The following is a 19188-nucleotide window of genomic DNA, read 5'->3' as shown; positions in this document are numbered from 1 at the left end:
AGGATTCCTGCACAGTTCGCGGAGTGCCACCTTGATATTTGTTGTGGCGGTATGTACACAGCTGTGAAAACACACGTGAATTACCTCAGCATATAGTGGGGTTGGAATTTTAGCATTAGAAACTTGGTTTCAACTTCGGTACACCAGGAATTGTTGATGAGGAAGCATACACCTCCTACCAGAACCTGATCCATACGGAAAATGGAAAAGCTGTCTGGTTGAATAGCAGAGTTGAGTGTAATGTCCATAAGCCAAGGCTCTGTACAAACAAAGAAACAGCATTCCCTGATGTTCCTCTGTGATTGAAGCCTTGCTCTGGAGTTCAAAGTTAATTTTCCAGCAATTGGACATGAGCCATCAGAATGAGGAAGAGAAGGCCGTGTAGCCCGTCTTTTCAGCCTAGCTCGGGAAAATAATTGTTGTGGGTATAGCCATGCTTTGTGTGTGTCGCATGCAGTTGGTGCTCATGTGTGTTGACTTGGAGCCACTTGAGTGAGAGCAGGGCCTTTTCCTTCAAAGTGACAGTGTTAGAGAGTGAGAGTGCAAGTGTGTGAGTCAGCACTTCCTTCCTGTCCCTGGGGCTGTCAGAATGTGCCTCTAGGTGGGGTCACTGTACAAGCTTGCACAGAATGCTCTAACGCCTCCTCCCTTGGCCCTCTGCGTTTCCCCAACTCTGGACCGTGTGTTTAAAAAAGGTCCTCGTCATTCACTTCTACAAAAAATGTAGGGTGACATTTGGTATTTTATTAGGATCCCCATTAGCTGTTGAGAAAGCAGCAGCTACTCTTCCTTGGGTCCACACAAAGCATGAAATATGACATAACAGGTCAAGGACAGAACTACAAATGTAAAAACGGGACATAGAGATTGTATGTATTGATATGTAGGCTGTGTCAAATACGGGAGAAGCGTTTTGCAGTGAGTTGTTGCTTGATCAGTTTTTTTTTAAACCAGGTTTGTGGGTTTATTTGAGCAATATGAGATGTGACTTCCATGCAATGGCTCTATATAATACTGTACACTTGTTAGAATTTGTTATGGACTTGGGGACTGAAAAGACCACTGGTGGCATATCTGGTAGGGCTAGTGTGTGTCAGAACTGTGTGTAAATTGACTATGCAAACTATTTGGAGTTTAACGTTTGTTATAAAAAGTGATGCAGTCGGTCTCTCTTCAACTCTTAGCGAAGAAAGACTGGCATGCATAGTATTTATATTAGCCTTTGATTACCACGAAGTGCAAGATGTGTCACTCTGTTCTGGGCCAGCTGCAGCTTAACTAGGTCTATTTGCGTCACTTGACAATAATAAAAGACAAAACTAGAGCCTGCAGGACTTGCTATTGTGTTCCATACAGGCAGTAGTGAAATTACTCTTCCCCCTGTCGTTGTGAAACATACCAGACCAGTTTATAGTCCACTGCCTTGACCTGTGAACTCCACAATGCAACCCTAGGCCCTGTTGAAATTAGTTCTGTCTTCCTAGTTCTTGAAGTAATCACTGCTCTCACAATTCGATAAGATGAAAGCTAGCCCAGCCGTCACCTATTCAACAGTGTGAGATCAGCGATTACTTTCAAGAATGGAGAAAGTTTGCATTTTCGATTGGAACAGAGCCTTTTTTTTTGTAACAGCATACACCACTGGTAGAGGCCGCAGAGTACCAATGAGGAAAGGTGGATGACGTAGTAGTGGTTTAGAGGAATGTAAATGTCAGCTCAGGAGGTTTACATTAGATTCCGGCAAGACCATCCACCTTAGTCTGTGCTTGAAAGCGTCTGGCATGGAATAATTTCCCAGAGAAGTGGAAGGCTGCCTAGTGCCCGACCAAGCGAGACCCACTTCTGGGAAATCCCTATCTGATAAGTGCTAAACAGCCATGAACAACTTGTAGCGATGCCAAGAATGGGTTCATCAGGATCATTGGTCATTAATAGTACCACACTACTTTAATGTGTTCTTAAAATGGTGTGATAGGAATGATTAACTGAGGGAGCAACTAAGTGTACTTGTAATTCTAAAGCAGTGTGTCCGGTCGGTTCAAGAAAGAAGATTAGTGGATCTTTTTGGCATGCCTTTACTTCACCGATCTCCAGTAAGCCACGTTGATCTTTCGTTAGCTCCCAGGGGAGAGTAGGAGTTACATAGAGAGCTCAGTGTCATGACATTTCTTGTTAGCTTCAGCCTTAAAAATCACACCAGAGGGCAGAGTTTTCCCTGTGGTATAGCAGTTGTCATTACCATTAGCCTAGCCTATCCCATTTAAGTCCCACTCTGACCACAAGTGGCTAACAAGCTAAGGACATGGTCATTCCATTTAGTGGTTTCTGTAGTTTACCCGTTTAAGAGAAATGTTTTTTTTTCTTTCACAAAATAATGTTTCAGGAACATTTTAACTGAGAATTTAAGCCAATTGATTGTACCAAAATTGGCCATTTCAATTTAAAAGGATTCTTATAATGTTCATTAAATATAATACCCAACATCCGATTTGGACCAAACCCCTTCTTAATGAGACGTAATGATGGCCATTAAATGGTCAAAAGTCGAGGAACAACTGACCCCCTCATCTTTATCAAAACAGTCAGTGCAGCCATAAAATGCACTATATGCAGCCATTAGTCATTAGCAATAGCATTTGCTGCTAATAGTCATTACCTCAAAGCATTACTCTAACCCCACCCGGCTACACACCCAGTCACCTACAAAGTAATCCTGGAGCCAAGTTCTGGTCACATGAGTTGATGTCCCCAAAGAGAAGGTAATAAGGTTGCAAGTTCACAACTGGGTAAAAGGAACAGCTGAAACAAGTTGGTTTATATCTAGTTTAAACACTAATTGTTAACTCAAGTACTGTAACAATTACAGGAAGGAGGTTAGAAAGCTGACAAAGTTGTTTGGTCTCACAACATCGGGTCATACTGGCTGACCCTTTCCGATACTATTCAGAGAGAACATCTTCCCACCCCATAGCTCTGTTGGGGTTTCACATTTATGTACAAATACAAAAGGCCTGCAGTGCACTGTAGACCACAAACACAATCGCACTGCATAAAAAATGTGGGATGCCGACACACACCTCTGTGCCATTTAACAAAGTGCTGCAGGAACCTTAACCTTGCCTGTCCCCAGAATTATCTACGTTTGTTGTCAGAAGTAAGATCCAAAGTGCATGTCGATGGTATTGCCGATGGGTTCAAGTTTGAATGGAGAACATAAGATGTGCAGCATGTTTATCGGGATCGAGAGGGAAAAAAATAAATTTAAAAAAATAAAACCTCTCCAGGTCAGTGTTAAGTCCACTATTGTGGCTAATCCTTATTGTGGCTAGCTTCACATAGATGGGTCCAACCACCATTAATCAAATAACGGTCTCATAAATTAGGGTTGTTAGATTATACATACATACATACATACATACATACATATACATACATTAGTTAGCTATAGCATAACATCTGTTTCAGTAGCTATGTATCGATGGATCGTTGTGACATATGAAATACGAGTGAGTGTGATACCTACGTAAACAAATGTAAGGCGTTAAATTATTGTGTGGTGTGCAGTCATATTCAGGTCCTGATTGGTCAACAAGCTTATTTCACGTCAAATAGTGTTATTTGGCACGCAAAGACCCAAAGAGCGTTCCAATAGTATGAAAAATCCTGGTCCGATTTGCAACTGCACATGGGACAAAGATCGTACTTTTTGGAGAAATACCCTCTGGTCTGATCACACAAAAATCAAACTGTTAGCCATAATAACCATCGTTATGTTTGGAGTAAAAAGGGGGACGCTTGTAAGCCGAAGAACATCATCCCAACCGTGAAGCATGGGGGTGGCAGCATCATGTTGTGGGGGTGCTTTGCTGCAGGAAGGACTAGTGGACTTCAAAATATTTCATTCATTCACATCTAGGATGTGTTATTTTAGTGTTCCCTTTATTTTTTTGAGCAGTGTATATTTTATTTCTTTCATCACATTTCCAGTGTGTCAGAGTTTACATGCACTCAACTAGTATTCTATAGCATTGCCTTTAAATTGCTTAACTTGGGTCAAATGTTTCAGGTAGCCTTCCACCAGCTTCCCACAATAAGTTTAGTAAATTTTGGCCCATTCCTCCTGACAGAGCTGGTGTAACTGAGTCAGGTTTGTAGGCCTCCGCTAGCACACGCTTTTTCAGTTCTGCCCACATATCTTCTATAGGATTGAGGTCTGGGCTTTGTGATGGCCACTCCAATACCTTGACTGTTGTCCTTAAGCCATTTTGCCACAACTTTGGAAGTATGCATGGAGTCATTGTCCATTTGGAAGACCCATTTCCATCCAAGCTTTAACTACCTGACTGATGTCTTGAGATGTTGCTTCAATATATCCACAATTTCCCCTTCTTCATGATGCCATCTACTTTGTGAAGTGAACCAGTACCACCTGTAGCAAAACACCCTCACAACATGCTGCCATCCCCATGCTTCATGGTTGGGATGGTGTTCTTCACCTTGCAGGCATCCCAATTTTCCTCCTAACAAAATGATGGTCATTAAGGCCAAACAGTTAGATTTTTGTTTCATCAGACCAGAGGACATTTCTTCAAAAAGTAAGATCTTTGTCCCCATGTGCAGTTGCAAACCGTAGTCTGGCTTTTTTATGGCGGTTGTGAAGTAGTGGCTTCTTCCTTGCTGACTTTCAGTTTATGTCGATATAGGACTCGTTTTACTGTAGATATAGATACTTTTGTACCCGTTTCCTCCAGCGTCTTCACAAGGTCCTTTGATGTTGTTCTGGGATTGATTTGCACTTTTCACACCAAAGTACGTTCATCGTTAAGCGACAGAACGCGTCGACTTCCTGAGCATGACGGCTGCGTGGTCCCATGGTGTTTACACTTTCGTACTATTGTTTGTACAGATGAACGTGGTACCTTCAGGCATTTGGAAATTGCTTCCAAGGATGAACCAGACTTGTGGATCTCTACAATTTTTTTCTGAGGTCTTGGCTGATTTCTTTTGATGTCAAGCAGAGGCACTGAGTTTGAAGATAGACTACATCCACAGTTACACCTCCAATTGACTCAAATTATGTCGATTAGCCTATCAGAAGCTTCTAAAGCCATGACATCATTTTCTGGAATTTTCCAAGCTGTTTAAAGGCACGGTCAACTAAGTGTATATAAACTACTGACCCACTGGAATTGTGATACAGTGAATTATAAGTGAAATAATCTGTCTGTAAACAATTGTTGGAAAAATTACTTGTGTCATGCACAAAGTAGATATCCTAACCGACTTGCTAGTTTGTTAACAAGAAATTTGTGGAGTGGTTGAAAAATGAGTTAATGACTCCAACCTAAGTGTATGTAAACTTCTGACTTCAAATGTATATACAACGAGTGATCATGCTGTTGATGTGGCTGCTATGAAAGTGAACTGTTTTTGCATGTGATCAGGGGTGTATTCATTCTGCTGATTAAGAAAGATTTAACAAACTCTCTTTTGTAACTGTTGAGTACACCCTAGATCAGCTAGATGCATGCAAGAGTGTGCAAGGCTGTATTGGGAAAATGTTAGTATCATGAAGTAGCTTAAACCTGTCAATATTAAATTGAGTTGGGTGAATTGAATATGAATGACAGTCATCCAATATGCTGTAATAGAAATAAGGCCATGCTCATAAAATAATAATAATCTTCCCTCATCTTAAAATCGTTGTCCTACATAGCAAGTCAACATTTCACATGCCTTTGTAATGAGGGGATTGATTAGGCAATATGACACAATTTCCTCTACAGCACTGACAGTACTGTTTATTCTTGACTTGTTTCTTCCTTCCTACAAACCAATCAACACAAGCATTAAGAGATTTTGACCAATGAACTGTGCTTGGGAGGGAGCCCAGTACAAGCAAATCAACAGGAAGGCGTTTGTGATAATCTCTACGGGTCCTGTGTGTGACGTCACCAAGAGGAAGCTAACACACAGTGCCTCCATATATGGAGACTTCCCTTTTCAGGGGTCAGAGCAGGTTAGGCTAACCGAACCCACTCGTCCATGTCTCAACATATGGAGGAAATGTTTGAAGTACTAATGTTTGCATCTGCATGTTTGTGTGAGCCTCAGTCTGCTTCTTTATTTGGCATACTTTTAGCTAAACTAATAGATTTGGAAATGCTGGAGTTTAAACAGGAGTGAAATGACATCATTGTTAAATTGCTTAATAATTTAGCCTGATTGTCCATAGGTATGCAGTTTTGAAATAAATCTCTGCTTTTATCTGTGTGTGCATGTGTACGTGACTGCATGCATGTGTGTGGTGTGCCTACGCACATGTGTAGGACTGCCAATTATCTGGCCTGTCCCATTGATGACAGTCAGATTAAGGAAGACGGTGTGTTGTGCCCCTCCTTGCTTCAGAGTCCCAGACTAATCCTCTCTTAACACTTGATTCACCCCCTCATCGCTCCACTGCCCCTCAGGCTGTCACTTAACGCTGACCTGGCAACTAAATCCGCGGCTTAAATTTGTCTCCCAACCGCACTCAAGACAAAACACACCAACGTCAACAGAATACTTGACAGCCATCAGCACCGATACAGACACTGGCCTGGTCAGAGGATGCCCTGCGTCTATATTTCCGTCCACCACTCTCGTGAATGGTATTCCTGCAAAGATGATACAGCAATCCAAGACATGCCGGTTTGTAAAGGAAGTGTCAAGCAGGAGCAGCAGGAACGAATGGGAACTTATTTGACACTCTCGGGGTTTCAATAGTTTCATCTTCTCTCACTATCACTTAGAAAGGCATTCCTAGTGGGGTATCCAGTGGTTATTCAACCTACACTAAAGCTTTCGCCTTCTACAGACATAATCCATATATCCTCACTGACAGTAGTAAAACAGGTTTTCAACATGCATGCATTCAGATTACTCAGACCATGTTCACACTTTTCACTATTTAACTACAACTGCAGGTTGTAGGACACCTATGCAGACAGATAAACAAGATCCCAATGTGACTAATTGTAACTTTTGCTAACCCCCCCCCCCAAGTTAGAACATTTAAAATCTTAATTCAGGGTCTGAACTCTGGAAATGAATCAAATGAAGCTAGTACTTGATGTCTAGCCATGGTCCCTAGAGTATGTGGATTTTACAGGGAGCCATTGCGGTCAAGAAATGAGTTGATAGCAGAATAGGCTACATTGAACAGGAGGTGATCATAGCACACGGTGGCACCCATGACAGAAAACGCGTGTGGAGAAAATTTATTCTGGAAGCTCCAATGGCAGTAGAAAGAATTCTAGCTACTTTTAAAAACAAACCAAATGCCTTAGAAATGTGCACGTATAATTGCACAATGACATTACACAAACAATGGACACTCATATGGGCTTGCACCCAGGACAATTAGCTTATTGTTTAAAAAAAAAAACACATGTGGTTCCACTACAAAAGCAGTAAGCCCTCTTGCCAAAGATGATCCCAAACTATTTACCTGACAAACAGTGCACTTAAAATGATTTTTTTTCTCCATTAGTCCACTGTAAATACAATCATATGACACAAAGGGTGTCACTCATGCAGGCAGAAATACAGCAGGTAAGTGCTACATCTTAAACTTGGCTGTTAACATGCAAACATTTTTAGGACTGTATTTACAAAAAAAATTTACTACCAAAAGATTGTTTGAGTGTCCCCTCAGCAAGTGTTAAGATGCTGTTTTGTGTATCAAATGTATGAGGTAAATCCCTCTACATCCATATTAATTCAAAGATGGAGTCTGTGCCTCCTTACAATCAACACTGGGTACTATTCCAAGACTCAATTGTGAGGACACCATCTGTGTAGAACATGTAATTGCTGATGGACTGCTTCATTCCCATATCCCAACCTTTGGTCTGAATAATACTTCAGAGTTTCTTGTATTGAAAACATAGTGGGCACGCTATTTGTTGTCCATAGAATATTACCACCTGCTCATGTGGGATATGTTTTGAATGGTTCATACGAGTAACTCTGGTGCAGCCATAAGATCCCTATTATTAACGGCATACAAATAGAAGCTTAATTCAGATCAACTGCCTCTGATTGTCAGGTTATAAGAATTAGAGGTTGACCGATTAATCGGCATGGCCTATCCCCCACGACAGACCCAATCTGAATGCAGTGTGCAGTAACAGCTGATATTTCAGGGCCTTTCTATTTTTAAAGCCTTTTTAGCAGAATCGGCCAGCACATCCGGACTGACAGACCATCCTGTCTGAGGGGCTGTCAGTGTGGGACTCAACCCAATCTGCACTTAAAAGGGCACCGTTTTTCTCTTTACTTTCTCGTTATAGTATACTGCATTTAGCCAACTGTCCTGAAACTACACCAAGCTACCTTCCAACAGCAAACAGTCCAATGACAATAGTTTTTTAACCAAACCATAAACTCAGGAAATGTGCAAAGGCAGCTATAGGGAACTGCCCCTTGACAAACTTTAAAAAAAATCAAAACCCTAAAACGTTCTGCCCACTGCACATTAACTACAGGAAGCAACAATGACTAAACTGCAGGAATGTGCAACTCCAGACAAATACCCTCAGACTGTAAAGTAAATAAAGTCTGCTAACTTGATACCAGAATAGTAAAACAGTCAAATAGCCAACAGTTACAGACTTTCCAAGGGTAATGATGAAGCAGCAGAAACTAGAGTGAGTCTGGTGTGTGAGGTGAGATACAAAGTTCATGCAACATCCGGTACGAGTCTGAACAGACCACACTTCCTTCTATTCAACAGTGGCGTTTCTAACCGTGGTGCATTGCAGGTCCCATTCTATTAGAGGGACCACACTGGTGAAGTACTCCACCCTCTAGGTCGTGTACTTCTAAAAACTGCCTGAGCTGTATTACCAAAAGTGTCTTAAGATGGTCGGCTCGGTACAGCATGATGATATGACCATTTAAGAACTAGAAAGAGTGTGCATTTGGCACCCTCAGAAAGTCACCGTATGTAGGGTGTCCAATCCAAAAACAAATGTTTTGACCAATGGGTAAAATTATATATTCATTGGTGTTGATAGTCCTGTAAGAAAACCAATGGTTCGAGCCACATGTCTTGATCATAGTCCATTCAAATGTTAGTTCAACAGTGAACTTTCTTCTAAAATCCAGAAAACAATAGTGGGGCTCCCAAGTGGCACAGGCGTCTAAAGCACTGCATCTCCTCACAAGAGACGTCACTATAGTACATGGTTTGAATCCAGGCTGTATCACATCCGGCCATGATTGGGAGTCCCATAGGGCGATGCACAATCGGCCCAGCTTTGTCCGGTTTGGCCGGAGTAGGCCGTAATTGTACATTTAATTTAACTAGGCAAGTCAGTTAAGAACAAATTCTTATTTACAATGATGACCTAGGAACTGCCTTGTTCAGGGGCAGAACGACAGATTTTTACCTTGTCAGCTCAGGGATTTGATCTAGCAACCTTTTGGTTACTGGCCCAACACTCTAACCAATAAGAAATAAGCTTTTTTTAAATTTTAATTAACAGACTTGCCTAGTTAAATAGTTAGATATCTAGTTAGATATCTATTTTGAGACATTACATAGTATTTTCATAATTTAGTATATATTGGAGGACATTGGATGCACCGGAGCTCAATTTAGTGTCTTGGCAAAGGGGTGTGAATATGTACAGAAATATCTAATTTATTAATTTAATACATTGTGTGTAGATAGATGTAAAAATGTAAGCAATTTTGAATTTAGGCTGTAACACAACATTTAGAATACATCAAAATATATTCCTGCCAGCTTGGAGAAAGGTGAAGGAAAAAGATGAGGGTGAAATAATATGAATACTGTCAAGTGGACATTGGTTCTACTGACCTCACCAATAACTGTGTGAAAAATATAGGCCACTTCCGTATAGTTTTCTACTAAAAAAAATTAAAAAGTACCTCTCTTGCAATGAGATTAAGGGTATCATCCTCGGCCGTCGACCTGTCCTTAATGTGATTTCTTTTACGTCCTGTGCCCTGAGTCCCCATGTCTTGGTTTCTGCCCGGTAATTAGGCTACTGGTCCAAATCGTTGAAGGTAGAGGAGGAATCCAAAGCACGTCTCAAGGAAAGAAAATACAACTAGCCTGTCACAATGTTGGGAGAAACATTTGTCAAATCACAAATGACTGGGCAAACCGTTCGTTACCACTCGCGACATTGGTCATTGGGTTACATCCGTCTTCAAGACCTCTTCCTGTGAGGTTTCTATCCAAACGCTAAATTGGACATTTCTAACAAACGTTGCAGTCGTTTGTATCGAATCCGCCCATTTGTAACACGTGAGTTGCCCAGAGGAAATCACAAATAGTTGAGTACCCTGGTAAACACGCATAATAAAGATAAATTGACTGGCAATATATCTATTCAGATATGGAATCCAAATAATTTAATAGGCTATGTAAGATTTGTTTTAAACATGAAAATGCAATAAATAAATAAATTACCTATATTTGTAAATCCACTTGGTTAACACGCTTGGACAGAGACGCGATGCTGTCAGAGCAGCCTTTAAAGTAAATGCATGCTTGATATGAAAGGCTTCGTATGGCGGGTGTGACGCAAATTCATTTTCCGGGGCTCATGCAGGCAGCGACCAAATTGCCATGGGACGAAAGCAGTCTCTCACACCCTCGCCACAATTCTTTATGATGAGTTTTGAGCGCTAAAACAAATCTTGTCGTGTACGTCTTAAAGGCAAGGACTATGACAAATGGCTATGCATATTTCACAACAATAACATTATATTTGATCCACTTATGTTCAAAAGCCCCCATTTGTTGTGAAAACGATCTATAGAATATTATTATATTTTCTTTCCCTCCATGTCCATTCAATTAATTTCCTATGAAGTATCTGAACAGTGATTGGGTTAGGCCTATTTGTATTTATTTGGAATTATATAATGTGCTTTTCAAGTAATATTCAGATTGTAGACTAGCCAAAAACAAAATATGATAATATTGTAACTTAAAGGGATACTTCAGGATTTTGTCAATGAGGCCCTTTATCTACTTCCCCAGTCATATCAAATCAATCAAATCAACCTTTATTGGTCGCATAAACATATATTTTATGTTAGTGCAGGTGCAGCAAATTGCTTGTGTTTGTAGCTCCAACTGTGCAGTAATAACTAGCAATAAATAAAACAAATACACACCTAATTCAGAAAAATGTAAAGTTCTATAGAATGAGCCATGACTAGATACAGTATATACGAATAACGTGGGTGAAACAGTATGTAAACATTATTAAAGTGACCAGTGTGCAATGGCTCTATGTACATAGGGCAGCAGTCTCTAAGGTGCAGGGCAGAGTACCGGGTGGTTACCGGCTAGAACAGTGACTAAGGATCTGGGCAGGGTACTGGTGAAGCAGTTTCTCAGTCTCTCGGTCCCAGCTTTGATGCACTTGAACTGTCTCCGTCTTTTAGATGGTAGCGGGGTGAACAGGCCATGGTTCGGGTGGCTGAGATCCTTGATAATCTTCTTGGCCTTCCTGTTACACCGGGTGCTGTAGATATCCTGGAGGGCAGGAAGTGTGCCCCTGGTGATTTGTTGGGCTGACTGCACCACCCTCTGGAGAGTCCTGCGGTTGCAGACAATGCATTTGCTGTACCAGGCAATGACACAGCCCGACATTATGCTTTCAATGGTGCATCTGTAGAAGTTTGTGGGGTCTTAGGGGCCACGCCAAATTTCTTCGGCCTCCTGAGGTTGAAGAGGCGTTGTTGTGCCTTCTTCACTATGCTGTCTGTGTGAAGGGACCATTTCAGGTTGTCAGGGATTTCCATGCTGAGGAACTTGAAGCTTTTGACCCTCTCCACTGCAGCCCTGATGAACACATTGATTAAAAAAATGATATCTATGCGTGCAGTTTGAAGGAAGCTGTTAACTAGTGCTAGTGCAATTGCTAAGTTTAGTTAGCATTAACTCGCAAAACTACCTCTAACGTATTTCATACTGGACACAGAGACAAAAACGTCAGAATCATTGCCAAAATCCTGAAGAATCCCTTTAAATTCTATTGAGTTATGGTTGTTCCTCCATAAGCCAAACTGTTGCCTAATTGTTGATCCATGTTGCCTTATTTGACTATTATCACTATAGGAAGTCAATTAAACTCATTGAATTGATCATAGAAGCAATACAACCCAGACAATAGCATATTTAGAAGTGTAGTTCAAGTTTTTGGAATCTGTAACACTGTCCATTAACTTGGAAATCTCTCAAAACGTTAGGCTCATAAATTTACTTAGCCTACAAGCAATGCCTTCCTCTGGTGTTGGTCACATGTCTTGCAACAAACCAGAGAGATATCTAGACCTGACAGACTTCACTGAGTAGACACAGGGTTGACCATTGAAAAACTCGGACTTGTTTCACTACATTGGCAAAAATTGGGTTTTTTGTTTAATGATTTTGATATAATTCCAATGCAATATCAACATACCTGTTTTACAGGGTAAAACCACACATTGTCCTTCAGGCCAATATTGGGTTTTATATAAATCTTTCATAACAAACCACATAAAACAATCAGGCCATACATTCCTGCAGGACATGCAAGTGTATGAGCTTTGCTGATGGTTGTATACACATTTTTGTATAATCAGCAATATAGTAGTAACCACCCACTGGGCACACATTGAATTGATGTCTGTTCCCAGGGGGGCAGTCAACTGACTCACTTGTTTTTTGTATTTCACATTGAAACATCCTTCATTGTTGTAATATAGTGCATTCTGAAACTTTTTCCACATTTTGTTAAGTTATAGCCTTATTCTAAAATGGATGCAATAGTTTTTTCCCCTCATAAATCTGCACATAATGTCAAAGCAAATTAGGTTTTTATAAATTAAACCTGAAATATCATTTACATAAGTATTCAAAACAAGCTTGGCACACCTGTATTTGGGGAGTTTCTCCCATTGTTATCTGCAGATCCTCTCAAGCTCTGTCAGGCTGAATGGGGAGCGTCGATGCACAGCTATTTTCAGGTCTCTACAGAGATGTTAGATCGGATTCAAGTCTGGGCTCTGGGCTCTCATTCAGAGACTTGTCCCGAAGCCACTCCTGCATTGTCTTGGCTGTGTGCTTAGGGTTGTTGTCCTGTTGGAAGGTGAACCTTCGCCCCAGTCTGAGGTCCTGAGCGCTCTGGAGCAGGTTTTCATCAAGGATCTCTCTGTACTTTGCTCCGGTCATCTTTCTCTTGATCCTGACTAGTCTCCCAGTCCCTACCGCTGAAAAACATCCCCACAGCATGATGCTGCCACCACCATGGTTCTCTCTACCAATGCCACCAGATTATACTTTCTATTGGTGTTATCTATTCGGTAACATTCCACAAGTAAATGTAATAAATAATTTAAAAAAATACATGATATAGGTTAATTAAATAATTGAAAGATGATATATTATATTGAATGATATATTAGCCATGTGGATATAAGTATTTTAGGCATATCATGTGAATTAGGCCTCATGTAAAATCATTGTCAAAAGTGCAAGAGATACTGTTGCATGACAAACAGGTGCTATTAGATTACAGTATAATTTATCTGACCGTTTGGAACAGTGTAAACCATACTAAATAAAGTTGAAGTAATATCAGAAAGGTTGTTCTATGAAAAAAAAATTGTAAAGCCTTTAATACAGCACTGCAAAGTTTAAAAGTAGCTGAATTTGTGAAATTGCTTTTTCTGACATTTTGCAGTTGTACGAGGCTTGGTAATGATAGAATAAGTAGGATATTAAATGAACACTCAAATAGGCAACAGAAGCTAGAACAGCATAGGGCTGAGTGACTCACTCATTCCTGGCTTTCGTTCAAAAATGTTCAATTATAATGCAGGGTTAAAGACACATTCTTTCTGATTGTCTTTAGAATGCAGTCTCTCCTCTCGCTACAGCTACTTTTGCTTGAATTATTATGTTGATTATAATAAATTAATATATTTGTAGGGGTTGATGCATTTTTCATTAGGGTACATCTGGTCTGTGATATTGAGTTAGAAACGTATAACTTTAGAGTACTTAAGCATCGAATACATTGCAAGTTTGCCCTATTTTGGCTGTTAGGCTACACTTCACAATAGGAGAGAAACAAAATGGTGCAGTTTGAGGCCATGTGGTGGAGAGTGATGCAGGTGCTGGAGATGGGGGTGTGAGAAGGCGGGTCTGGGCAGGTGTGATGTCGTTTGTATGTGTATGTTTTGTATTGTCTAAAAAGATCAAATAAAATCTTACAAAAAAATGTAATAAGGAAAAATGACAAGCTTGCAGCACGTGTCCTATTATTGTCACGCCCTGATCTGTTTCACCTGTTCCTGTGATTGTCTCCACCCCTTCCAGGTGTTGCTTATTTTCCCCAGTGTATTTATCCCTGTCTTTCCTGTCTCTCCGTGCCAGTTTCTCTTGTATGTTTAGTCAAGTTAATCAGTGTGTTTTTCCCCATACTCCTTTTGCTATTCTCCTTTTTCCAGTTCTCCCGGTTTTCACCCTTGCTTGTTTCTGGACTCTGTACTCTCTACCTCAAATAGACGCGGCATAAGCTCAAAACTTTTAATTAAGAAACCACTGTAGTAGCCAATATCAGGGTTACAGTCACAGTAAGCACAAGCATACAACGCATGAAGCAACAGTACACCGATCATAAATGCTTTTAATTTTAAAAAAGTAATCGTCAGTTTTATAACTGAAAATGTACAATTATTTGTGTAAAACTAACATTGAAATATGTCTCAGACTCAAGCAGAAGTCCAAACTCTCATGATATGGTAGCTCAAATGTATGGTAGTTGGGTGGTAAGAAATGGAAGAAAAAAACGCAAAATCAAAACCGTCTATAGCGGAGCGCTACGACACACCCACTCCTTTCCACATGCCCACTACTTACTTTTTGACACACCCACTCTTTTCCACACGCCCACTACTTTCCTTTTGACACACCCACTCCTTTCCACACGCCCACTACATTCCTTTTCGACACACCCACTCGCCCATACTGCACTTGTGGCTGCTCTCTCTTTGTCTCTGGGGAACAAGGTCTTGTTTTTTATTTAACACTAGTATTGTCTTTAGCTTGACACTTTCTTACACTTTCTTTAGTGTTTCTTCAGGTGATATCAGAATTTTCTTTGGCTTTATTCTTGTACAGCCTAGTTGGTGTGGGGTATGTACAATGAATTCATATTGTGGTCTGCTCTCCAAGGCTGGTCTTTGGTTTGATCTTCACCTACAATCAGCCAAATTAGAGAGACAAACCATCATAATTCTGCACATTCTTTCCTGGCCTCACATTAACTTGTGCCTACTTGTGTGCTTGTGAGTTCTTAAGCTAAAACTACAACACCATATATTCTATTCCATGACTCGCTGGCTTTGTCTGTACCAGTAACAGAGAGGCCAGGACTTGACTTACAATTCAGGATGAGTTTAAGTGCACTTTACCCACCGTAGGCTGTGAGTACACATACGTGATGTAAAACTGTCATTGGTAGTACTATGGTTGCTGCAAGTGTATCGGTATCATATTAATGGCTATTTCAGCATTATGGTCATAGTGCTATGTGGCCAAAGCTATGTCCATACTCACCTGGCATTTTCTTTCAGCTGTGCAATTTTTGCATTTTTTTCTGGAACTTGTTTTTTCATATACTGTAGTAGTATCTTATTTCAAAACCACAAGCTAAGTTGTCTCTCTGGTATATTTTTGTCATGAAAATGTTTTGCCATGCTGTTTTGCTAAAAATGTACTTATTTCACAAGGTTTGAAAAGTAACTGCTTATAATTTCCTGTATGTATTAGGGGGTGTGGTATAAGTTTTAGTAACATTTTAATACTGTCACTGGGCTCTACCTCAGAGATCTGGTTGAAGAAAGTTGCCTCATAGGGTAGGTTACTGTATGTCTTTATTCTACCTGGCGTCACAGTATATTCTGTCCCCCCCAGGTGCCTACCTCACCCAGGTGGTATGTCTGAATGATGTCACACTTCGCTTTGAGATCTGGGATAATCCGGAGGAGCCCACAATGCACTGGTGGTGTACGATATCAGCAAACAGGTAAAACTAACACGCACATGCACAAATGCACACAAACACACACTGGATGTAGATTGCTTATACCAAATGCATGTCCTGTGTGTGTGTGTGTGTGTGTGTGTGTGTGTGTGTGTGTGTGTGTGTGTGTGTGTGTGTGTGTGTGTGTACGTTTAAGTGCACTCGCGTGTGTGTGTGTGTGTGCACGGGTGGGTGTGTGTATTTAGGAGAGCTCCATAAGGTCCCAGCTGTGGCTTAGGGAGCTGGAGAAGCACTGTATCCCAGGTTCCATCGTGAGGGTTCTACTAGGGAACAAGGGGGACCTTTCAGAGCTGCGCCAGGTGACATTACAGGCACTGTACTCACTGTATACAACAACACACACACACAAATACATGTACACACTCTTGCATAGTCAGACTTGCACCCACCCTCATAACACACCCACATACACTGTACATGTAACAGCACACAAACACATTCACACAGACTATAGGGAGACTGTAGGGAGTCATGCATATGTCCTACGGGGATATTGACAGCATTCCTATATGATGACCATTCTGACATAATCATCCCTCTCCCATCCCACAAACCTATACACATTGTACTGTACTTTCACAATGGTCACCACGTGACAGCAATGCATTTTCCCACTCATATTCACTCATATACTATTTTATCCTCTCTATTTATTTCATAGGAAGGACATAGTCTTGCCATTGACTGAGGCTTGCTTTTTATGGAGACCATGGCCAAGTCAGGGGGGCGGCAGGGTAGCCTAGTGGTTAGAGCGTTGGACTAGTAACCGAAAGGTTGCAAGTTCGAATCCCCGAGCTGACAAGGTACAAATCTGTCATTCTGCCCCTGAACAGGCAGTTAACCCACTGTTCCTAGGCCTAGTAAAATAAAGGTAAAATACAATAAAAACTGAGGCTTGCTTTTTATGGAGACCTTGGCCAAGTCAGGGAATCAAGTCATTGTACTCAATATATATATTATTATATTTCTCAATTTCTGTTCTTTGATATTCAAAATTGTGACATAAAACATTGTCTCACAGCTTTAAATGTGTAGGTCGGAAGATACACCACTAGAGAGCAGCAGATACAGACAGAAACATATATTATCCATATATCTTATAATGGAACATTTAGTCGATACAGAAGAAAGGTGAGAAAGCAGCAATGTTTGGTGAGGAATATAGATGGATGCGGAGTGTGTGATCCCTCTCTGTCAGCCCAGGGTGAAGAGGAGTGTGATTCAGCAGCAAGTCAGTCTGATAGAGTGGCAGGAGACAGTTGGTGAACCTGCACTACTCTGAGAACCTACATCAGCCACTGGCAATCTGTTGCCCCTCCATTGGACCCTTATGTGTGTTCTATGTGGATAGGTGTATAGGTTTGTGTGCATGTGTTTGTGTGTGTGTTGTTGTTAAGGGAGATGATAAGATTACAGACCGGATGGAACTGCAGTTCCCCATGCCCTTTTAGTTTGATCACCCAAATGTGAAATCCTTAAGGACAGAGGAGAAACTATGTTCAAAGATTTAAGGTTAACCAAAATCAAACTTTTCCTTACTTATGTACAGTGCATTCGGAAAGTATTCAGACCCCTTCTCTTTTTCCACATTTGTGACTCGTTTCAGGAAACTTGGCGTATGTCGCGCGTCACTGCTTCACAGGAGTGCCATTTTATCGTAAACCTTCTTTAATCAAAATGCATTTTGGGGCAGAAATGCCTTCTGTAACTTTCATGTGCCTTAATAGCAAACTTGTATACCATCTGTAAATATGAATACAATTGTTAAATTATGAGCCTAGTAGGTTTAGCCACAGAAAAAGTCAGCAACCTTCCCGCTAGACATGAGTGGACTGGATATGCCAAGAGTTGAGTTCGGATTGGTCTGTCATGTAGCACACTTCTGTCTATAACATGAGCTGGTCAGTATGTGTAGGTATTCCTTTCTAACGCAGCTTTTTTGAAAGATATCACGTAGTAGAACTGCATAAGTATTGATCTCCACTTTCTGGAGGACCAGAAATCTGTGGAAATAGAGTGTGATAGCTAAGGAGATGATGAAAATTCTGCCGTTTGATTGCAAATATGCAGATGGATCGAAAAGAGAACACACAGAAGGCTGTTGTATAAAACACCTGTCTCCGGATTACATCTTCAAACTAAGGGCAACCATGGTATCCATGACAGAAAGGGAGAAGCGTCCGTCCATGTATACGGTAAGATAATCTAGCTAGCTACCATTTCAGATATTACACATTTCAAATTTTGCCAGAAAGTAATTTTCATTTCAAATTAAAGTGTATTGTTAGCTAACTAGCTAACATTAGCTGGCTGGCTAGCTAGCTAATGTTAAGTGTATGATCTGTGTTGTAATATTATTAACATCTCAGAGCCATTTGCATGGCTAGTTATAGCCTAATGTTAGCCAGCTAACATTGAACATGGTTGATTAGCTACCAGCAGATTCACGAAGGGTAGTAACGTAATGAGTTGGGATTATGGTTCATTGTTTAGCCAGCAACTCCAGATGAAATTTAGGAACACATCCACAGTATAAGCCAGCCTTTAGTCTTGAAATCTTTGATTGTTTAGCACATATCCTCACATGTGAATCATTTAAGAGATGTGTGGGGCTAAACTTAAGAGGGTGTGAATGATGCTGAATGGGTGTAGACAATGAAGAGCTCTCCAGTAGGTACCAAAACATTCAAGGGCCATTTTCTCTAAAGTTATGTTACAAGTTTATCAACTTTCAAAGCAGAATTACTTTCCCATTGTACCTCAACTATAGTGTATGACATACCATTTTGTAACTCTGAGTCTCTACTTTTATCCAAAGTAAAAAACACCTTTTCAAATGTTTTCTAATAAGACCAAATCGAGTCGGTCGGTCACATTTTGTTACGTTACAGCCTTATTCTAAAATGGATTAAACAAATGTTTTTCCTCATCAATCTACACACAATACCCCATAATGACAAAGTGAAAACAGGTTTTTAGAAATGTTTGCAATTTAAAAAATAAAAAATATAAAAATATATAAAACAGAAATACCTTATTTACATAAGTATTCAGACCCTTTGCTATG

At 40.5% G+C, this 19188-nt stretch overlaps 1 protein-coding gene across 10 annotated transcripts in view; it reads right to left on the bottom strand.

Moving 5' to 3' along the window:
* The window catches only part of lrrfip1a (leucine rich repeat (in FLII) interacting protein 1a), a 63852-nt gene extending 53193 nt beyond the window's left edge, over positions 1-10659 (bottom strand). For 5 of the 10 annotated variants that reach the window (XR_004203607.1, XR_004203604.1, XR_004203609.1 and 2 more), the window contains exon 1: positions 9940-10351. Coding sequence is in view for 2 of the 10 variants with exons in the window: in XM_031793765.1 (XP_031649625.1) it covers positions 9940-10029 (90 nt within the window). In the remaining 8 variants the exon portion in view is untranslated. Of the gene's footprint in view, positions 1-9939; positions 10367-10486 lie in introns of those variants that run through there. The other 5 variants (XR_004203605.1, XR_004203606.1, XR_004203611.1 and 2 more) reach the window with 5 other exon arrangements.
* Positions 10660-19188: the final 8529 nt, after the last annotated feature.

This window comes from Oncorhynchus kisutch, linkage group LG2 (genome assembly GCF_002021735.2).
Source record: "Oncorhynchus kisutch isolate 150728-3 linkage group LG2, Okis_V2, whole genome shotgun sequence".
NCBI classification, from domain to species: Eukaryota; Metazoa; Chordata; class Actinopteri; order Salmoniformes; family Salmonidae; genus Oncorhynchus; species Oncorhynchus kisutch.
The sequence above is the reverse complement of the archived record's forward strand: the minus strand, read 5'-3'. Positions and strand labels throughout refer to the sequence as shown.